At 32.5% G+C, this 22,973-nt stretch overlaps 3 protein-coding genes across 3 annotated transcripts in view; 2 read left to right on the top strand and 1 right to left on the bottom strand.

Annotated features, from left to right (window-relative positions):
* The window catches only part of LOC145334027 (gamma-aminobutyric acid receptor subunit beta-like), a 31,785-nt gene extending 29,192 nt beyond the window's left edge, over window positions 1–2,593 (bottom strand). The window contains exons 1-2 of the mRNA XM_080179304.1: window positions 2,558–2,593; window positions 2,243–2,326 (exon numbers count right to left, since the gene is read on the bottom strand). Of these exons, the coding sequence (XP_080035430.1) occupies window positions 2,243–2,248 (6 nt within the window). The 5' untranslated portion in view covers window positions 2,249–2,326; window positions 2,558–2,593. The remainder of the gene's footprint in view (window positions 1–2,242; window positions 2,327–2,557) is intronic.
* Window positions 2,594–8,508: 5,915 nt separating this feature from the next.
* Window positions 8,509–14,058, top strand: LOC145334286 (pyrethroid hydrolase Ces2a-like). The gene is made up of 4 exons (XM_080179680.1): window positions 8,509–9,363; window positions 9,788–9,900; window positions 10,586–10,651; window positions 13,710–14,058. Exons 1-4 carry the CDS (start codon window positions 8,647–8,649, stop codon window positions 13,717–13,719), a joined length of 906 nt encoding a protein of 301 aa, XP_080035806.1. The 5' UTR covers window positions 8,509–8,646; the 3' UTR covers window positions 13,720–14,058.
* Window positions 13,981–22,822, top strand: LOC145334284 (para-nitrobenzyl esterase-like). Its single transcript, XM_080179678.1, has 7 exons — window positions 13,981–14,110; window positions 14,600–14,893; window positions 15,175–15,577; window positions 15,669–16,346; window positions 17,092–17,231; window positions 18,818–18,909; window positions 22,653–22,822. Exons 1-7 carry the CDS (start codon window positions 14,051–14,053, stop codon window positions 22,660–22,662), a joined length of 1,677 nt encoding a protein of 558 aa, XP_080035804.1. The 5' UTR covers window positions 13,981–14,050; the 3' UTR covers window positions 22,663–22,822.
* The last annotated feature ends 151 nt before the right edge of the window (window positions 22,823–22,973 follow it).

Here is a 22,973-nt window from a genome sequence, read left to right as displayed (position 1 = left end):
TCGATGATTATCTGCCTCGCTGAGTGAACCTGATTTGTGAAGGACAACTATTTTGGAAGTTTTCATTTTTTCAGGAAAAGTGCCATTTTGAAGTGATAAATTATAAACATGTGTTAAGGGAGTGGCAATGGTATCAGCACAGCGAGACAGAACATACATCGAGACATCATTTATGTCTGTGGAACGCTTAGGTTTAATACTACGAATGATATTAATAACCTTGAAGGGGTACAATGGCTCAAAGAAGAGGGAATCTTGACATGGGGGTGGTAAATATTCAAAGAAATTTTTGGGGGTGGAAGGAATTTCAGGCCTTAGGGAAGACCCAATCTGACTAAAATAACGATTAAATTCATTAGCTATTTCTTGGTCATTTTCAATTTTGTTTGGGCCTACTTGAAGGTATGTGCACTCAGGGGAAGATTTACTAAACCCAATGACTTCCTTTAGGGTTTTCCAGAGTTTTTTCCCATCCCCGTTTGCATCTCTTATTTGTTGTCTGTAATATTCAATCTTTGCTCTTCTCACTTGCCTATTGTAATTATTCCTATAGACATTGTAAATACTTTCATTTTCAATTGTTTTGTCTTTTAAAAAGTTGCTGTACAAAATATCTCTATGCAATCTACAACGCAATAAAAAGTCTGACATGAAAGGCTGCTGAGGCTGGGTACGTTTGTTTTTTCGTTTTTTTCTAACTGGACACTTTTCATTATAAAGTCTCAAAAAGGTTGAAATAAAGTTATCATAAGCAATGTTTGTGTTGTCTTGGTTTAAAACGTGATTCCAGTTAGTGTGGTAGAGTGCATAGTTTAAGGCATCAAAGTTTTCATCATTCAATTCTCTTTTTTCAAAGAAATCTGGAGGTTTGGGTTTATTTACTCTGTCTATTCGGAATGAATTAATAATTGGCAAGTGATCGGAGATTTTTGAAGTTAAGACAAAGGAAGACATTAGGTTTTGAATAAAGTTACCTACCCCGAATAAATCAAGAAGGGTTGCAGTGGTTCTAGTTACTCTAGTAGCTCTGGTAACGGTATTTATGATACCGTTAAAGGAAAAAGACTCAATAATTCTCATGGAGTTGCTATTTATATTATTTATTTTGAAAAGATCAAAATTGAAATCTCCTACAATGAAGTATGGTATGCTTAAAGCTGCTATTCTATCAATCAGGTCCAAAAAAAGTTCAAAAAATTCTTCTATTTCAGCACTACTCTGATTGGGTGGCCGATAACAGTTTAGTAAGCAAAACTTTAGTCCATTGTGGGAAATTTTTAAGCAAATAGATTCAAGAATATTTTCTTTAAATGAAAATTTATCAAATAGTTTATCTACTTTATAATATTTGCTTACTAGAATACCCACCCCTCCCCCCCTACTTTTTGTGCGGAGTTTAACATGCCAATCGTAATTATTAATTCCATAGCAATCCATATTTACATCCTTATTCAGCCATAATTCTTGAAAACACAGAACATTTAAGTGGATATCATGTTGTCTAAAGAAGTCTACAGTGGAGACAATATCATTGTATTTAGAATGTAATGACTGACAATTAATACTAAAAATATTGAGAAGGTTTTCATTGAATGTTTTCAGTTTCTGTACGATACCTTGTTCACTTGAAAAAACGCAATTTATTCCGAATTCGTTCTCAAAATCGTTAAAGTAGTCGCCGTAAATCGGATTCATAAGATTTAGACCAATGTTATCGTTTAAGTTACCGTAATCCTGGTTAATCTGATCATTAGGGAGGTTTGTCATAGCAGAGCTGGTCCAGGAGCACCGCAGGAGGAATCGTCTTAACATCAAGTATGGACATCTGAAACACAGTAGATATTAGTGGACAAATAAAAATAGGTAATATACAATATATTATCGTTAAAGCGAAAAAAATTACCATATTTACTATGGTTATTCCGATAGCGTTTAGTTTATGTGTGTGTTGGGGGTGGCAACACATTTCAAGCTATAGATAGATAGATAGATAGATAGATAGATAGATAGATAGATAGATAGATAGATAGATAGATAGATAGATAGATAGATAGATAGATAGATAGATAGATAGATAGATAGATTGATAGATAGATAGATAGATAGATAGATAGATAGATAGATAGATAGATAGATAGATAGATAGATAGATAGATAGATAGATAGATAGATAGATAGATAGAAAGGTAAGCGAGATCCTTCGCAACTGACTGACATCTTGTTGCTTTTTTAAAATGATTACCTGCATGTAGATAGTCCAAGTATACCGACCATAAGGAAACTTATCTGAATTCTTGCTTGGTAAAATAATCTTAAAATCTGGCTCCTGAGAAAAGGTAAATATATTAAGAATATATTTCATCTGGAGTTTTGCCAACTAAATAAACTGGCTTAGGCTTTTCTATATTTAAATTATAGTTATTTTAGGCTGGTTAGAATTGTCCTATCTATTTCAAACTTATCATGATGATTCCTATAATATTAGGGTATAATTTAAAAAACCGTAACAACTTAATAATCATTATAAAATTTTTCCAATTATAAATTTTATTCTTACCTTTAAAGACTGAATTATCCATTGACCGTTCCTAGATTTTTCAATACACCATTTATTTTTGTGTGTGTTGTGTTAATACTCTAATATAATTTGAGTAAACCTTTGCAAAATAAACTTAACCTAACCTAATGGAATATTTTTTAAACGTGTGCAACCCTTCACTTATCTCTTTTATCTTATCTTTTAATTCTTAAAAGAAAATATTTGGCACTTTTCTTTACTTTTATTTGTTTTATGACACTTAGAAAATCATAATTATAGAGTGGCGACGCTGCGAATACTAATGCATTGAAAGTTTCCTGTTTTCAAAAGAATCTCCTTCGCCTGCTTCGTAGTACATCACACTAGATCTTTCTCCCCTAAAAAAAATATTTATTATCGTATTATAAACAGCTTTCCGCGGATATGAAATGTACTATTATAAGATTAAAACCAGTTTTTTTAGCAATGAGATGCCGAAGGCACGGGCTAGGAGGGGAGGTGATGGGGTAAAGGGGGTATATGGGGTGTATTTTTATTAGATGAATCTCTTGTTTAAGATCGAAGTAATGATATATATATTATATATCCATTAATTGGTAAGTAAATGATTTAGCAGAAAATTAAATGATAAAGACATTTACTTCATATCAAATGCTACATTAAAGTCTAACTGTTCTAAATTGTAAGCGAAATTATGTAGCGAAGCAATTATTAATTAGGAATTAAGATGTCTGTCTGTTTTTGTATCTGTAAGTCTGTGTGTTTGTACCAAAGGATCTCGCTAACCAGTGGACCAATATGGTTATCATTAATAGTTTTTTATAGGCCCAGAGAAGATTTATCGGGGGTTGGTACCTCCTTTCTCCGAAGAGAAATCTTCCTGGAAAATGATTTTTTTATATTAAATTAATTAAACAGCCAAACCAAAATTTACGTCAATATACGTAGTAGTTTTATGTAATACTTAACTTTTTAGAGGTTTCTCTTCAACTCAGTTTGTCTGTCTGTCTATCCAGCTGATGCAAAAATATTGAACCATATTGCGTTCAAAGTCATGAGACCTCTATCTTTAATAAAAATTTGATAATTTGGATTTTGGGGAGTTGATCTCGGCTCAACACCGCATCATGCACAGTCAAAGGTCGTGCAATCAAAGGGTTAGTTGTCTGTTGGGTGTTACTTCACCCTATAACCCGGGTGTTTGGGTAGTAACGGAGGTAGGGTCTTGACATTTAGATCGAACAATCCTTATGATAAAGTAACAGGATGTCTGTTTGTCGGTGTGTTTGTACCGAAGGATCTCGCTAACCGCTGAACCGATCTGGTTCTCTATAACAGGGTAACTTCTCATAGGTTCGGGAATGTTTATAACTGTTTTACGGTAGGGTACCACCACCCTCCTAAGATAAATCACAAAAAAATCGAATACTTTTTCTTCTTGAAAGCAACATAGAAAAAAAAACATTTACAGTGCCACTAGAGGTCTCTAGGGGCGTAGCCGCTAGTTTGTAATATCTGAATGAATACCTGTATAAAATTTATATTTCGTTGTAAGAAAACCTCTTATATAAAACTTAATATATATGTATTAAGGTTGGACCGGATATCCCATTTGGCCGGATATTCATCCATTTTCAATATCCAGCCGGATACCGGATATTGAAACTATCCGTATACCGGATATCTGGCTGATTGATAATGCCGGATATCGAACCATGACCAGATATCCGGTCAGATACCGGATATCTTGCATCATAAATCAGCAGGATATCCAGTATCCAGCCAAAAAAATATCCGGCCCAACCCTAATATGTATGAATATTGTGTTTTGTATTGTTATTGAAAAACCTATTCGACTTTGAATAAAAAAAGCCATTAATTTTACGCATTTTACCTTTTTTAAAAATTCTATTCAAAGTTTTTAAAAGCAAAGCTTTCCTATAATTAGGGTTGATCCGTACGTCCGTCCGTACGTAATGGATAGTTTTTTTCGTTAATCTAGGCATGTTGGAATTATCCTATCGATTTCAAACTTTGCATGATGATTCCTGTACCAGTTAGGTACAATTTAGAAAACGTAGCAACATTATAATAGTTACCAGAATGTCCATTTTAAAGATAATTTTTAACTTTTTTAATAACAATTTTTTATGTGATATAATTATCCGATTGATATGATTTTTGGAATACTGGTCCCTATTACAATAAGGTACAATATTTTAAGCGAAGCATATCTATAATCAAGCCCACAATTCTGTATTTAAGAAGTTTTGCAACAAATTTGGGTATAATGTTGTTAAAACTTATATATTTATGTTTTCTATATTCAGTTCTGTTACTCTACAAGAGTTATTGTTCGTCTATCATACTGTTTCAGGAGAGCTTCGCTTTTATGGATGTTGTCCTCCTTGTTAAAGGTAAGAGAAAGTGACAATTTACTTGTGTCCATAAGTAGCGCAGCAAACAAAGGATATAAAGAAATTCGTTTTTTGGTTGACATTTTAACAAATTTACGTACTAGTAATGTAGCAGTATGTCTCTCTGTCTGTATGTATGTCCTAGAAGATCTCGTGATTGGCTGTGACGCGATCGTTCCACAATTTTCATGGAAAATATGTCCTTCTTTTTTATTTGATATTTTGAAAAGAATATGGTGTTCCCCTAAATCACCTTATTGAGGATGTACATCCATTTATCGGCTATTGTCTTATCCCTTTAGATCCCTGTATTACTACAATATACATCATTCAAACTTGTATGAAAAAAGTATTATAGTAATTTCTTTTAATTCTTATTATTAATATGACCTATTAAATTAAATAAAGAGAATCATGAAGTAGGAGGAGAATGTCACTCAAAAATCAGCCACGTGGCGTCATAAAAATGAGGGATTATCTATTTCTTTTCGGGTGGTTTTATTTCCCACTTTTCCTCTCATCTCCCTCATTTTTATGACGTCACGTGGCTATTTTTTGTGTGACTTTCTCTCCTTACAAGAATGTATACTTAAAATGAAAGAATTAAATTACAAAAGAAAAAATCTGTTTTAATGTTTATGAATTTATAGTTATTATAGCTATTCATCAAGTGATACATGTTAGTTTCCAAGGCTCGGCAGCTGCACCTCAGCTGCGCATAAACCACTTGTATGCAAATAAAATAAAATTCTAATAAAAAGGATTGTCTGTTTAGGAAAATGTTTAGACATCCAGCTGAGTTTTGAAGTTACTAGAGACTACGCTCCGAGCATCTAGGACCTACATATATATTCGAAGGAGTAAGGAAAGTAGAAAAATAGCCAAAACCTTAATAATAACATAAAAAAATCGCCCAAAACCATAACGTGACCTATGTGAAGATTCTCAACAATTTCGAACGCAAGTAGTCAGGAATAAGGTATAACCAACAAGGAAATCAATTCGAAAATTGATTTGGGGGGCAAAATAATGCAACCTTTATTAAATTGCCTTTTTCAGCTGTCGTTGGGGGGCAAAATTTGTATTTCACCAGCGAGAAATCAAGGGAAATTGCGGCATTTACTAGATATTGTGCTTTATTTGTAAAAAAAAATCCTAAGTTTGCAGACAATAGTTTGTAAAATTAAAAAAGGACTGTCCACAAGCAGGAAAATCTTTTTCAAGAAGATATTATGTTGACATCACCATGATCAAAATTCTAACCTATTAACCCTTACAGATCGGGCCCTTATTCCCACCTTAATAGATCGGGGGGGGGGGGGGGGGGGTCATATTGACCCCCCCCTCTATCTCGGCTCCTGTTACAGTTAGAGACATAAAATTTTTTCTGGTGGTTCATGTGTATTTTTGTTGTTCATGTGTTATAGCGGTCAGACCGCTCCTTAGCCGCTAAATATTAAAACAGCTGTAGAGCGGCCAATTTTGCAGCTAGGATGACCAAATTTTAGGACGAACTTTTATTTTTCATAACAAAAAAAATACTTTTTCTGATCATCGCCGAAAAACGGCAAATAACAGAAACGCGGTTGGCGGCGCCAATTAATATTTTTATCTGTTTATTGTTGCTCAAGGATTTACCAAAAAAAATTTTAGGCCTCTAGCTGTAATAGAATCCACGATATTTATGATCTATGTCTGTAGTAAAAGCCGGACAAAAATCGGTCATAAAGTCGGTCAGGGAGCGGTCAAACGGTCATAACACCACTTTTCTCAGAAGTCCCATTGATATCTAAAAATAAATTAGGTTTCTACCTCATACACAAAAGTCATAATGTAGAAATTAAGATTTATTTAGAATTTTTTCTAAATTTGGTGCCACCTAACCAACTTTGACCGGACGCCACGACCGACACAGACCAGATATTCTTATAAGAACAACTCTTGCCGACGTATAATTACTAAACTTAAAAAGTCATGATGTCACAAATCTCTATCTTACCTACAAAAAAAATGACATTGAAAAAACTAGAGGGGGGGGTCAATATGACCCCCCCCCCCCCGATCTGTAAGGGTTAACTATGAAATTATCCCACTCTTTTTGTTGTGCTCCTTTTGTTGCGACCTTTGTTGTTTTCTTTCCTAATTTTGCATCTTACAATGCTAAATGCGCCCAGTGGGAAAATAATTAGAGGTTTAATTTTTCAATGGACTTCAATCGTGATGCTCTTATTTGAAATCTGCTTAAAAATAAACAGAAAACATTGGTTTCAGGAAAAAAGTAAAAAAAAAATTTTAATTTCATTTTTTTCATTTGGACACACCTTTAAAAATGAAAAAATCTAGTTATAATATGTATAGACATAGTAGATCTAGATGGACAATCTGGCCTTTTAATTTGCCAAACTTAAAGCCTTTTTGTTTATTTATACATATATAGGATTCGTTTCATTAATACAAACAAGGAAAAAGTTATGTCCTCTGCCCCATATTATACGAGGGAAGAAATATTTACATGATATATATATATACAAGTAAAGCTTTATCCTAAAAAATGTTAATATTTACACTAATTGATATTTTTAAGAAATAACTGTCCTTTTGTATCAAAATCTGTACACTTTCTAATCATTATTATAGCCTGATTGTCCTTTAACTTTTTCCCTATTGTCTGATGTAGAGATTGTGTATCTAGAACATATCCAAATATAAAAGCTTCGCTTCATTAACCAATCAAAACTTGACAGATCATAGTTCACCATCAAGAGCGTCCAAGCTTTTTTATTTGGGGGGGGGGGGGAATTCAAAATTCAAATTTTTTTTTTGGGTGGGGGGGTAATATTTATATCATATAAGCAAGGACGTCCAAGCTTTTTTTTTGGGGGGGGAGGATAAACATGCAAACTTCAAATTTTGGGTGCCGTAGGGGAGGGAGGGGGATTATCAACCCTGTACCTTCCCCCTCTCCCACTTCCCATTGGACGTCCTTATTCACTATAATGGATATTGTATATGTGGATATATTGACAGTAGAAAATAGTCAATTTTGTTTGTTTTTTTAGAGTAGATAAGATATATTATTTTTGGGTGTTCAAACATAAAAAGAACAACAATAATAAATGAATTGAATGAATATCATCTACATTTATGTATATAGTCAAATATTATTGATATGGTTATTTTATATGAAAATTTTATCTTTCTTATATGGTACTCATATTGGTCAGTTTGTTCATTCAGTAGGAGTGGAGTGGATGGTATATAGGATGCAGATGAGGGGTATCATTTTAGGAAGCTGCGAATATAATTTTATTAGAGTACAAAAAATCTGGTGCAATATCCATGTAATAATATAGCAATTACCATAATATGAATGTTTTAGTACTAACAATTGCATCTTCAAAAAAACAAGTTTTAAGCAACTATGGTGAAATAGGCTTAAATAATTAATTCGCTTGTTGGTTATACCTTATTCCTGATGATATACATAATTTTCCAAATAGTTTTAAAAGTTTAGTCATAGCTGTTTAACTTATCAAATTGAATATAAACTATTTTAATTCAATAAATCTTTTAGGTGCAATCTATGAGAGTGGCACAATACTTTATAGCAATCAAGATGTAACCCCTAATTTGGCTGCACAAATAATTGCTGACAATGTAAACTGCTCAAGTTCTAGTTTTGATACAGAAATGCTGGAATGCCTGCAAAACCTGCCCTTACAGGAAATTTTGGACCTGACAGCTGGGTCTGAATTTTATCCAAACATTGACTCATACTCAACAGATCCAGTTTTACCTATTGACTTTCTGACTGCCATGAAAAATGGACATTTTAGTAAAATCCCAATCATGACTGGAACAGTTCTCAACGATGGAGGAGTAGTTTTTCCTGAGGATAATTTTGAAGAAACCTGGAAAGTAGCCAATATAGACTTTTTGGGTTTAAAAGGTGGTGATGAAGTTACTGAAGAAGAAAAACTTGATGCTAGGATCATTGGCAAATATTACCTGGGAGACAACTACAATCTTTCTGAAGTACTACAAGATTGGACAAATATGTTGACTGATGCTTATGTACTGTCTGCAGATCAAAAGTTAGCTGAGCTTGCTTCCCAGTATGTGCCTGTTTACAATTTCAGGTTTGTGTACCCAGGATCAAGCTCTTTCCTTTCTTTTTATACAATGGGAAGAGAGAATGGAACAATATCTCAGGAACAATGGAGCAAATTGAAACCAGTTCATGCAGATGAATTGTTTTACCTGTTTGACTTTATGGAATTGAATGATGAAGAACAGGAACTGAAAGACATAATGACCAAGTACTGGACTAACTTTGCCAAATATGGACACCCTTCCCCACTTCTTGCAGACAACATTACTCAATGGTTGCCCTATTCTATTGAAAAGGTATTTTAATTCATTAAAAAAAATATTTAGATTTACCAAACTTTGCTCTATAGATTTTACTAGCGGCTTCGCCCCTAGCCTCTAGGGGCTTTGCCCCAACAGGCAATCAAAAAAAATTAAGGTGAAATTCGAAAAAGGACCAGGGAAATCGTCTGCAAAAAAAAGGTCCAAGGAAATCTTCTACAAAAAAAAGGACCAAGGAAATCTCAAGAAAAAAAAATGGGGGGGGGATTTTTGGTTTTTGGGGGGTTTGGGGGTGTCCCATCCCCAAAGAAAATAGTCTTAAACCACCACAGGACCAGAAGGTATATACCCTGAAGAGTAGAATCCAATCGGTTCAGTGGTTACCGAGATCTTGAGCTTCAGGCGGACGGACAGACATCATTCTACTTTGTATTATAGTTAATAAAATATTTATTTCTAGAATACGATGATCCTTGGCAAACATCCTGACATAGAAAGTGATGGAGCTGTAATGCTTAAAAACATTGAAGAGGAAAGAATGGTTTTCTGGAACAAAGTTCATTGGAATGAAAGGTAAATAGGTTAGACATAAAGGATGATAATAAGAGTATAGATACTCTTAACCCTTACAGATCGGGGGGGGGGGCTCAAAGCAATAATAAACAGATGAAAATATTAATTTGCGCCGCCAACCGCCGTTTTACCACCGTAACCGCCGAAAATGGCGGTTTCCATTATTTGCCGTTTTTCGGCGATGATCAGAAAAAGTAATTTTTTTGTTATGAAAAATAAAAGTTCGTCCTAAAATTTGGTCATCCTAGCTGCAAAATTGGCCGCTCTACAGCTGTTTTAAAATTTAGCGGCTGGCCGCCAAAAAGCGGCTAAGGAGCGGTCTGACTGCTATGACTAGAAAAAGTAATTTTCTCTAAAAATACACATGAACCATCAGAAAAAAATTTTACGTCTTTATCTGTACCAGGAGCCGAGATAGAGGGGGGAGCTCAAAGAGCCCCCTACCCCCCCCCCCCCCCCCCCGATCTATTAAGGTAGAAATTGGGGCCCGATCTGTAAGGGTTAAATAATTAACTTCATGAATATAGTTGGTAGGTAGTTAAATATTATTAGATATATATAAAGTTGGAGGTAGTAGATTTTCTTTAAACAAACTTTCTAACTTCTGGCAAATAGTAGTATTAATAGCATTAACACATTGGAATTGATCTAACACAAATATTTTGTAATATACAATTTCATTTAGAGAATCAAAAATAGAAGAAGCAAGTATTTTCTATCATGCCTACTCATATGTTCTTAGACTTTTCAGGTATATTTGTGTTTAAGTTCAATATAATGAAGAACATTAATGTCTATAACGTTTGTCCCATCAGGATGTTTGTCGGTGTACCAAATTTAAGTATTGTACAATTAAATATAAAAAAGTAGCTAAAAGTGGATATCCTATTTGAGATCAAGCTATTTTATTTGCATAGCTACAACAGACCTAATTCAACTAAAGACCTAAAAGTAATAAAGATCTTACGTAAATAAGTCTTTTGTAGCAACGCAATTTTTTTAAAGGGACTGTGAACGTAAATTTTTCTCATCTTAACCCATTAGTGCTGAGCGCCAATTTTATGGGCCGATCGAGCTGTAAGTTTCAGGGAAGCTTTATAATGGTCAAAACGGAATTCGTATTTTTTTGTTTTGCTCTAGTGGCATGCACAGGAAAGTTGCAAAAAAACCCGGTTCGGCTTGGCCATAAATACCAACCAGGCATTAACACCCGTTTTTGGTGCTTTCCCCCAGTTTTAAAACCCGGTTGACCTGTATAAACCCGGTTATTTTGACCAAAAATCGAAAAATGTAATTTTTGAACGCCAAAAGTGAGATGAACACTTTTTAGAACTTTGATACGATCCGTAATTGAAAACTACACAACCTCATGTAATCTAAAGAGCTACAAGTATAATAAGAAGCGATTTATTTCAAATTTCGTGTTTAGCCGGCGATTTTGGGTAAAAAAACCCTGTTTTGTTGTTGTTGTCAAAAAAGATCTATTAGTGAAACCGGGTAATAAAAATTTCAGACTCAAAATGGAAATGCCGAACCGGGCCTATATAGGGCGTAAAAAAACGATAAAAAAATCATATAAAAAATAATAATTTAAATAAAACGAATTCACAAATAGATGTACTTGTCAATAAACTTTAGATTTAACGAAAAAAATCAGCGACTTTACTATAAAAACAAAAAAGTTAGATGGGGTATTTTGAATTGTCATGATTTTCAAACTTTGTTGATCTATACCGGCAAACGGAAGTAAGCAAAACTGCCTGCTCCAGGGGGAAATGAAAGCCAGGGTAGTAGAGGGGGGATTCATACTGAGAATGATGCAATTATGAAGCCGGAAACCGTTTTTTTTTACATTTTCTGGCACCGGGTTTTAAAACCAGGTTCGGCACTAATGGGTTAATATCAAATATTAACATTATCTCATTCATAATATCTCACAGATAGAGCAAAACGCGCTTTTGTTTGCTTAAAAAACGGCTTTTTCCGACGATTTTTATAAGGTACGGGGAAAGGAAGATATTTTCCGTATTATATAAAATGTGCATTAAATTGCTTTTTTCTCCCATTATAGCTAAAATTAAACTTTTTCACATAGTTCTAGATTTTTCCTAACAGTTAAGCTGACTTTTAACATAATCCTTGCTTTAATCCAATGTATAGTTACTTAGAAATTGATAAAATAAGCAATATTTTTTTATTGAAAACCAAATACAATAACAAAGCCAGAAACAGGTTTTTTATTAGTATCCAATTAACTTTAAATGGCCCATCTCTCGCCCACCTTTAATTACAAATTTGTAAATAATAAAGACGCAATATTTCTTTATAAACAGTCTGATTAAAGTGTAAACTAATTCTCCAAAGTGGGTTATTTATTGTTCAACACAATAAAAAAGGATATTATTATTTTATATAACCTATGAGATTCAACCCTTTCTAGACAGTAAGGTATTTTTTTTGTCAATAATACGAATTTAAAATATGTCTTTATTACCTAATTACTACGTTATAAAAAAACGAATTGGCAATTTTATAGCATAACATAAATCCTTAACAGTAAGTAAATTGTTTCAACTATATATGACAAGTTAAATATCCCTACAAACATTATAAGAAACAAAAACGTTCAGATTTTCCCTGTTTTTTCCTTTTTCCCTCTCAAAATACCATAAAATCAAGGCATTATTTCTGGATATTTTTGTAAATAGGACATTTTTGGTTGATCAGTGTAGTGAAATGTGCTTAGTAAATGTTAACCCTTACAGATCGGGGGGGGGGGGCTCCAAGAGCCCCCCCCTCTAGTTATTTCAATCTCATTTTTTTTGTAGGTAAGATGGAGTGCTGTGACTTCATGACTTTTTAAGTTTAGTAATTATACGTCGGCAAGAGTTGATTTTATTAGGATATCTGGTCTGTGTCGGTCGTGGTGTCCGGTCAAAGTCGATTGGGTAGCACCAAAATTAGAAAAAAATTCTAAAAAAATCTTAATTTCTACATTATGACTTTTGTGTATAAGGAGAAACCTAAAATTATTTTGGTGAATACTTAGATATCAATGACCTTCTGAGAAAAAATGTGTTATGACCGTTTGACCGCTCCCTGACCGACTTTATGACCGATTTTTGTCCGGCTTTTACTACAGACATATATCATGAATATCGTGGCTTCTATTACAGCTAGAGTCCTATAAATTTTTTTGGTAAATCCTTGAGCAACATCAAACAGATAAAAATATTAATCAGCGCCGCCAACCGCCGTTTTACCGCCGTAACCGCCGAAAATGGCGGTTTCCGTTATTTGCCGTTTTTTGGCGATGATCAGAAAAAGTAATTTTTTTGTTATGAAAAATAAAAGTTTGTCCTAAAATTTGGTCATCCTAGCTGCAAAATTGGCCGCTCTACAGCTGTTTTAAAATTTAGCTGCTTGCCGCTAAAAAGCGGCTAAGGAGCGGCCTGGCTGCTATGACTAGAAAAAGTAATTTTCTCTAAAATTACACATGAACCACCAGAAAAAAAATTTACGTCTTTATCTGTAACAGGAGCCGAGATAGAGGGGGGGGGCTCTTGGAGCCCCCCCCCCCCCCCCCCCCGATCTATTAAGGTGGGAATTGGGGCCCGAGCTGTAAGGGTTAAGATTTGATAATCAGATGAGAAATTTTTACGTTCACACTCCCTTTAAGTTTCATCACAGATCAAAGGATTAAGAGAATTTGATTCTGCTCAACTTAAAGAATGTTTATCATTTAGCTTTTAAAAGTACATAAACATTATACACATCTTCTTTCTGTGATCAAAAATTTTTATTTTTAGGGGCTATTGAAGAGGAAAACAATCAAATCCAGACAAAAATCTAGGTCTATAACTGATATAAAATGCTCAATATTCAAGTTTAATCCTTCTTTATGTCATTTTTCAAATCCAAATCTTGAGAAAAAACTACAAAATCCAAAAATTAACTCCCCCATAATATTGTTTCTTAAATGTTAATTTTTGTACATAATTCAGAAATCAAAATTCGCCTACCAAAGAAAGACTATTATCAACTGTTTTAAGCTATTTCTTGCCTGTTAATTTCTGTTAATGAAAATATTTTTACTTTGAATTTTGCAAATTCTGTCAAAAGTAATATTTTTCTATTCCTTGCAGACAAAATGAAAATTCTGTTGGCCTTATTTGTCCTTCAGAACGTCATAACTCTTGTTGCTGGAAAGGTTAGCAGTCTTTGATATTTCCTAAAATATAAGGAAGTACGAGTTCTTGGTCTGAAGCTAAAGATCTTAGAAAATACTGTTTGACTTTAAAAAGTCTTAAAGTGGTTTTAGGCTATTTTTTACTTATTCGGCCCTCCCCTTGAGGTTAAGGGTGGAAAATTGTTATATAAATAAGTACTGAACTGATTTAGTTCTCCATTTTATGGAAGCTTCACATATGAAATATGTTGGTGGAGGATTCAGCCTACTCTATTTTTGAAATTATGTCTTGGGTTGGTTTCAGTCTATTTTTCTTTTATTAGATTGCTACCCTTTACAAAATTGAACTCCTAAATGCTAGAGGCGAATTCGCTAGTCCTCTAATATAAAGTAATAAGTTGTTTCTGTCTGAAACTAAAGATCTAAGAAAATGGCTGTACTCTTCAGTAAAATTTTCATTCTCATGCTGTGATGTCTAAACCGATGCATCTTTATTTGCTTTTATTTTAGGAAGAACCTAGGATTCCATCAGCTGAAGAAATTTATGGTCTTTTCCCTAATAATTTAAACACCACCAGATATGAAGAAGTTGGAAATATAACAGTTAAAACAAGCCTTGGTTTAATTCATGGAAAAACTGTCCAAACTGACATTGGCTTTGAGATGAAAACTTTTATGGGAATTCCCTATTCAAAGCCTCCCGTTGGAGATTTGAGATTCAAGCCACCCGTACCTGTTGAGTCTTATGAAAACTTTGAAGCTTTCACTTTTGGTAGTTCCTGTCCTCAAATTGATATATTCCAGGTAAGGTTTGTGGAGCACATCTATCCAAAATCTTCATTTTCTAATAAAAACATCTTTAAAATCTTTGATTGTTTACACCATGTAGGGCTCTATTATCTTAACTTAAAATTGCTTTAATTAAAAGAATCATAAAAAGGTTATAAAGTCCAAAAATCTAAATTGAGTGAAAGTTTTATGTTGTATGAAACTGTAAAGTTGTCCTATCTTTTTTAATTTCATTCATCTAAAAGATAAATGTTTAACTTGATGCACCAGGTGAAAGAAAAGATATACTCATTAAGGAGGATGGAGCTGTGGAGGGAAATGAAGACTGTCTTTACCTGAATGTGTTTTCAAAGGAGAACAACAGCACTGATTTACAGCCAGTGATGTTTTTTATTCATGGAGGTGGATTAGAGTCAGGCTCAGCTCCTCTTTATGACCCAGCTTCCCTTGTCAATGAAGATGTTGTGGTTGTTACAATCAACTACAGGCTAGGAGCATTAGGATTCCTAAACTTTGGTAATGATGTAGCTCCTGGCAATCTTGGTATCAGAGACCAGATTCAAGCTTTACAGTGGGTAAAGATGATGATTCATCACTTTGGTGGAGACCCAAATAAGATTACTATATTTGGCGAAAGTGCTGGCGCTATGAGTTGCAATGCTATTACAATGTCCCCCAAAGCTGCTGGCCTGATCACAGGTACACTAAATTTTATACACTTACTAGATAGGCCGGGAGCATTTCCTATTCTTATGAAATCCAAGACATTTAATCTTTTCTTTTCTCTTAGGAGTTATAATTGAGAGTGGATCCATGTTATGGAACAATTTTGATGCTGAAATTACAAAAACTCACAGAGCAGCTGAAAGAGCAGCAGCACACTTTAACTGTTCAAGCACCAACTATGACAATGAGATGTTGAGTTGTTTGCAAGATCTTACCCTGGAACAAATATTCATGATAACTGATGAAGTAGTAAATGGCAAACCATTTCAACCTATTGTTGACTCATTCTCAGTTGATCCTGTTCTTCCTATAGATTTTCTTACAGCAATTAGAAATGGAAATTTTGCAAGAGTTCCTATCATAACTGGGACATTAAAATTTGAAGGTGCCCTTCAGCTTCCTCCTGGCCAAGAGAAAGAAACATTTGAAGCTGCACATGATGTGGAACTTTCATTAAAGAGTAGCTTTGATTTTTCTGAAACAACAGATGATGAGAAGATTAAAGTTAGCATAATGAAAAAGTATTACAGAGGCAATGATACTTTGGAAGATTATTCAAATTTGTTTACTGATGTAACTTTTTTGGCTCCAGATCAAAAGCTTGCTGAATTGTCATCCCAATATGTACCTGTATTTAACTACCACTTTACCTTTCCTGTCAGCTATTCTCTGTCACACAATTCCCTGAGGCCTGTACATGCTGATGATCTCTTTTACATTTTTGATTTGATTGAACAATTAGGTATTGTCCTTCAGTAACTCTAACAACTTAATCTAATGTTTAATTCTAAATTCTCATACAATTACCTACCATAGAATATTTTTTTAAAATCCGTTAGTAATAAAATTTGCTGAAGAATTGCAAATATAAAAGTTTTTCGTAGTGAAGCTACTCTATAATTCAAAATGTCCGTCCGTTCGTCTGTTAGAAGAAGAATGGAGGAAATGTTATTTTCTCGGCTCATACAAAAGATAGAAGGCTTTAACTTTTTGACAACATTACCTTCATTAAGAAGCATAATCGACTATTAAACATCCAAGGAGGTCAAACTGCTTTGTAGCAGGTTTTTGGCTATTTTAAAATTTTTCAAATATATCCCCATATATTTGATGTATATGGTCTGATTTTCTAATTTTTTTTTAAAGGATATTATTTACTTTATTATTAATTGATTATAGTAACAAAAGCTTTGAATAAAATAACTATTCTAAGGAAAAATTAACCTAAATGTCATTAAATTGGGTTTCATTGATTTTACTTGAGTAGGTTTGTAGAAGTGTTGGGCCGTATATCCGGTTTTAACGTATATCCGGCCATTTCAATATCCGGTCGGATACCGGATATTGAAACTATCCAGATACCGGATATCATGCTGATTTATAAAGCTGAATTTACAGGACTAAAATTGAATACATAATTGGCAAGCTTTAAGCTATTTTTTATATTTTTTTTCAATTAAATGCAATTAAGGACAATCCAAATCTAGTTGAAATGAGAGAAAAGGACAAAGAGATAAAGAACCAGATGGTAAAGTATTGGACAAATTTTGCCAAGTTTGGACATCCCACTCCTGCAGGCACTGGCAGTGACAATACAACTCAGTGGATACCTTATGGAGAACAAAAGGTGAATAAATACAAATGATGGATATGTTATTACTTGGATCTTGCACCAGATTTTCATGTTCTCTAATAAAGTGAAACATGCAGCGGGCTAAAATAAAAATTCCCCCCTTCCACCCCCATTACTCCATCTCTCCGCTTCTTCTCGATAAAAGAACTGACCAATAAACGAGTTTCATGTCAGCAACCTAATTTCCCATCATAATATCTACGTATATTCAACATCCATATACAGATACCCTCCTATTTTTTTTGTTTAATGGTCCAGAAATAGTTTACTTTCATTTTACTTTTTGACCAACTATTTCCCATTTCTTTTCTTCATTTTTAATTCTTTTGATTCTTTGATCCTAGCCTCGATTAAAGATCTAATTAAAAATATTTCTTCTATAAGTAAGTCTAATATATGCTTCGCTTTATTAGATAAACAAATTGTCTTGTTTTTTATTTTGTTGTACTTTAAAAAGCTAGTTATCTAATTTGTTACATATTAGATTCTTTATCTTAACATTGCGTCAAAGAAAGTGGTTGTATTTACTATCCTTTTTTAAAAGCGAAACTTTTCTATAATTAGAGTCAGTCCGTACGTAACGGATAGCTATTTTCATTAATTTTGGCATGTTAGAATTGTCGTATCGATTTCAAACTGTGCATGATGATTCCTATAGGAGTTAGGTACTCTAAATCGTTACCAGAAAGTCCAACGTTCATTTTAAGCATGTTGCTTTATAACTTTTTAATAACTAATTTTTATGCGATTGAAATATCCGATTGGTCTGATTTTTGGAGTACTGATTCCTATTACAATAAGGTACAATAATACAATTAGCGAAGCAATTCTATAATCATGTCCTAAAAATGTAAGTATGTCCTTAAACAGTCTTCTGTATTTAAGAAGTTTTGTAACAAATTTACGTTTATTTTTATCAAAACTTATACATTTATATTTTGTATATTCAGTTCTGACACTCTACGAGAGTTAATGTTCGTCTGTCATATCGTTTCAGAGCTTAGCTTTTATGGATGTTGTCATCCTTGTTTTATAATAGCAGACTCTTTTACAATCATATTTAGTAATGGATATAAAATATCTTGATAAAATAACGATACCCTCCATCCTCCCCAATCTTTTGACATTACCCCATTCCCATACAAGACCATGGAGGAATGTAAGAACTAATATCTGAGGACTATATGAGCAAACTAAATTGACGACAAAAGTTCTTCTGTCATAATATCCACGTATTCTACATCCATTATGAGAATAACCTCGAGATATATGTGAAGATGTGTACATTAAATTTTTATTATTTTGGCTTGTTATTGTTTTTAATCTTAATTAACAATTACAAAGAGATGAATAATCCCTTATTTTTATGACGTCACATGCTGATTTTTGAGCGACTTTTACCCCTCAACATGCAATTGTAAAATAATTGGCAGAAAAATTTACAATTTTATTAATCAACAATACATCATTATCAATTAGTTTTAGCTTTTGATTTGTACTAAGCTGGTTTATTACATATTAAATTTTTGACAATTCTTTTAACTGACTACTAATTGACAAATTAAATAAAAATTGTTTAGAATTACATGATAATTGATTCTGAGCCAAAAATGAGTCAATACCTTGAAAAGGAGAGGATGGTTTTCTGGCAAAAAATACATTGGAATGACAGGTAAGTTAAGTTGGGTTATAGAAATTCACCCCCATAGGGAATGTTATACAACACAAAGACAAGCTATTAACATTTAAATGAAAATTAGAAATATCTTATATTACGGCTATTTTATGCAAAGATCTAAAAAAATACGAAAGAATATCCGATTGACAGAACAGCAAATATGACTTTTGGAGTATCTTTTCCAAAAATACTTTATTGTTCCTTCTCACAAAGTGGTTTGTTTAGCAATGATAACCAACCCCTCGGCCCCCCTTAACCTTATTTTTAAAAGCCAAGCTTTTCTATAATTAGGGTCGGTCCGTCCGTACGTCCGTCCGTACGTCCGTCCGTAACGGATAGCTTTTTTCGTTAATTTGGACATGTTAAAATTGTCCTATCGATTTCAATGCATTTTGCATGGTGATTCCTTTAGTAGTTAGGTACGATTTAGAAAGCGTAGCAACTCTATAATCATTACTAAAATGTCCGTACGTCCATTTTAAACATGATGATTTTTTTACTTTTTTAAATAGTTTTTTTCGTTAATTTAGGCATGTTAGAATTGTCCTATCGATTTCAAATTTTGCATGGTGATTCCTGTAATAGTTAGGTACGAGTTAGAAAGCGTAGCAACTCTATAATCATTACCAGAATGTCCGTACGTCCATTTTAAACATGTTGATTTTTTTTACATTTTTAACAACAAATTTGTATGTGACCTAATTATTTGATTGGTCTGATTTTTGGTATACTGATTCCTGGGACAACAAACTACAATATTATAAGCGAAGCAACTCTATAATCAAGTCCTAAAAATGTAAGTATGTCCATAATCATTATCCTGTATCAAGCAGTTTTTCAACAAATTTACTTACAATTTTGCTTTGACTTTTATACATTCGCATTCTGATTATTCAGTTCTGACATTACACAAGTGTTAATGTCCGTTTGTCCTACCGTTTCAGAGCTTCGCTTTTATGGATGTTGTCATCCTTGTTTATATAAATATAAGATAAGGGGGTAGAGATGTTTTACTATTCCTAAAACCTGTGCAGGGGCCTAACTCTTATATAGTTACCTAATATAACATAACTAAACAGACAATTCATAACCCTCCCCCTTATTTTAAATTTATTAAAAGTAGCCCAACAAAGTACTTTGTGTGAAAGTGCCCTATTATTTTCAGGGAAGCTGAAGGCCGTACAGATGGCATGTTTGCCAGAGCAGTTAGTACTGTGTCTAATATGTTCAGGTTAATACTTAAATATTCAGTTAGTACTGTTTCTAATATGTTCAGGTTAATACTTAAATATTTAGTTAGTACTGTGTCTAATATGTTCAGGTTAATACTTAAATATTCAGTTAGTACTGTGTCTAATATGTTCAGGTTAATACTTAAATATTCAGTTAGTACTGTTTCTAATATGTTCAGGTTAATACTTAAATATTCAGTTAGTACTGTGTCTAATATGTTCAGGTTAATACTTAAATATTCAGTTAGTACTGTGTCTAATATGTTCAGGTTAATACTTAAATATTCAGTTAGTACTGTATCTAATATGTTCAGGTTAATACTTAAATATTCAGTTAGTACTGTTTCTAATATGTTCAGGTTAATACTTAAATATTTAGTTAGTACTGTGTCTAATATGTTCAGGTTAATACTTAAATATTCAGTTAGTACTGTGTCTAATATGTTCAGGTTAATACTTAAATATTCAGTTAGTACTGTTTCTAATATGTTCAGGTTAATACTTAAATATTCAGTTAGTACTGTGTCTAATATGTTCAGGTTAATACTTAAATATTCAGTTAGTACTGTGTCTAATATGTTCAGGTTAATACTTAAATATTCAGTTAGTACTGTATCTAATATGTTCAGGTTAATACTTAAATATTCAGTTAGTACTGTTTCTAATATGTTCAGGTTAATACTTAAATATTTAGTTAGTACTGTGTCTAATATGTTCAGGTTAATACTTAAATATTCAGTTAGTACTGTGTCTAATATGTTCAGGTTAATACTTAAATATTCAGTTAGTACTGTTTCTAATATGTTCAGGTTAATACTTAAATATTTAGTTAGTACTGTGTCTAATATGTTCAGGTTAATACTTAAATATTTAGTTAGTACTGTGTCTAATATGTTCAGGTTAATACTTAAATATTCAGTTAGTACTGTGTCTAATATGTTCAGGTTAATACTTAAATATTCAGTTAGTACTGTATCTAATATGTTCAGGTTAATACTTAAATATTTAGTTAGTACTGTTTCTAATATGTTCAGGTTAATACTTAAATATTTATTTAGTACTGTGTCTAATATGTTCAGGTTAATACTTAAATATTCAGTTAGTACTGTGTCTAATATTTTCAGGTTATTACTTAAATATTCAGTTAGTACTGTTTCTAATATGTTCAGGTTAATACTTAAATATTTAGTTAGTACTGTGTCTAATATGTTCAGGTTAATACTTAAATATTTAGTTAGTACTGTTTCTAATATGTTCAGGTTAATACTTAAATATTCAGTTAGTACTGTTTCTAATATGTTCAGGTTACTACTTAAATATTTAGTTAGTACTGTGTCTAATATGTTCAGGTTAATACTTAAATATTTAGTTAGTACTGTGTCTAATATGTTCAGATTAATACTTAAATATTTAGTTAGTACTGTTTCTAATATGTTCAGGTTAATACTTAAATATTTAGTTAGTACTGTGTCTAATATGTTCAGGTTAATACTTAAATATTTAGTTAGTACTGTTTCTAATATGTTCAGGTTAATACTTAAATATTTAGTTAGTACTGTGTCTAATATGTTCAGGTTAATACTTAAATATTCAGTTAGTACTGTGTCTAATATGTTCAGGTTAATACTTAAAAATTCAATCTAAAGCAATTGGATATGTGTTTGTCTGTGTGCCATGAAAAATCTCTAAAATATCTTGAAATTATCTACTATTTTCAAGAAATCTTAAGATTGTCAATTTTTAGTTATAAAGCTATAAAATTGTGTTTTTAGAAGCAAAGTTCCTAAGAAATTCAACTGTTCATTAAATTTTTTTACATATACTTCACATATCAAGAGCGAAGATATTTTAAAAAGCGAACCTTTTCTATAATTAGGGTCGGTCCGTCAGTCTGGAAAGCTATTTTCGTTAATTTAGTCGCTGTCCTATCGATTTCAAACTTCGCAGGGTGATTCCTATAGTAGTTAGGTACAATTTAGGTAGCGTAGCAACTTTATAATCAATACCAGAATGTCCCTACGTTCATTTTAAACATGTCAATGTTAACTTTATTAATAACAATTTTGTATGTGATATTAATATTATAATACGATTGATCTGATTTTTGGAATACTGATTAATAGGAAAACAAGGTAAAATGCTGTAGGCGAAGCATCTCTATAATCCTTAAAAATATAAGTATGTTCTTAAACATTAACCTTTTTTTCAGCAGTTTTTAACAGTTTTTTTCGACTTTTATTTTCTGACAAGAGTTAATGTTCGTTTGTCGCTTTTATGGATGTTGTCATCCTTGTTATATGATATAATATAATTAAACCTAGAAAAGGATTATACGAAGTAATGCGACTATTAATATCTAACCAATTGTGCGAATTAAATCAAAAACGCACTTTCTTACTAAAATATGTACACTTTCTAGCCAATAGTATGACCGGGTTGTTCCTCCATTGTTTTCTTATTGGCTAATTTAAAAAGTGTGTCTCTAAAGTATCTCTATTTGTTTAGGAGACACTGAAACAGAGAAGCCAAAGATTGTAAAGAGAAATACAGGGTTTAACAAACACAAGTTTTATCTACATTTTACACTATACCGTGTGATTTTTAATGTTTTTTTATTGCATAATCTAACCCACTTACCATTGACAGATTTTAATCATCAATATCTTATTTTTTTTCTAATTAATTCTGGTTCCAATGATGTGTGTAATAAGCTATAAAAATTGGAAAGAATTTTAATGAATATAATAGATTTGAAATCTGCATAAAATTTTAAGGAATTTTTATAAAATTCGTTTTTTGTATAATTCTTTATCTATAAGCGCAAAT

The sequence above is a fragment of the Acartia tonsa genome, chromosome 12, assembly GCF_053477335.1.
Source record: "Acartia tonsa isolate MP-2025a chromosome 12, ASM5347733v1, whole genome shotgun sequence".
NCBI classification, from domain to species: Eukaryota; Metazoa; Arthropoda; class Copepoda; order Calanoida; family Acartiidae; genus Acartia; species Acartia tonsa.
This window is presented reverse-complemented; position numbering and strand designations above follow the sequence as displayed.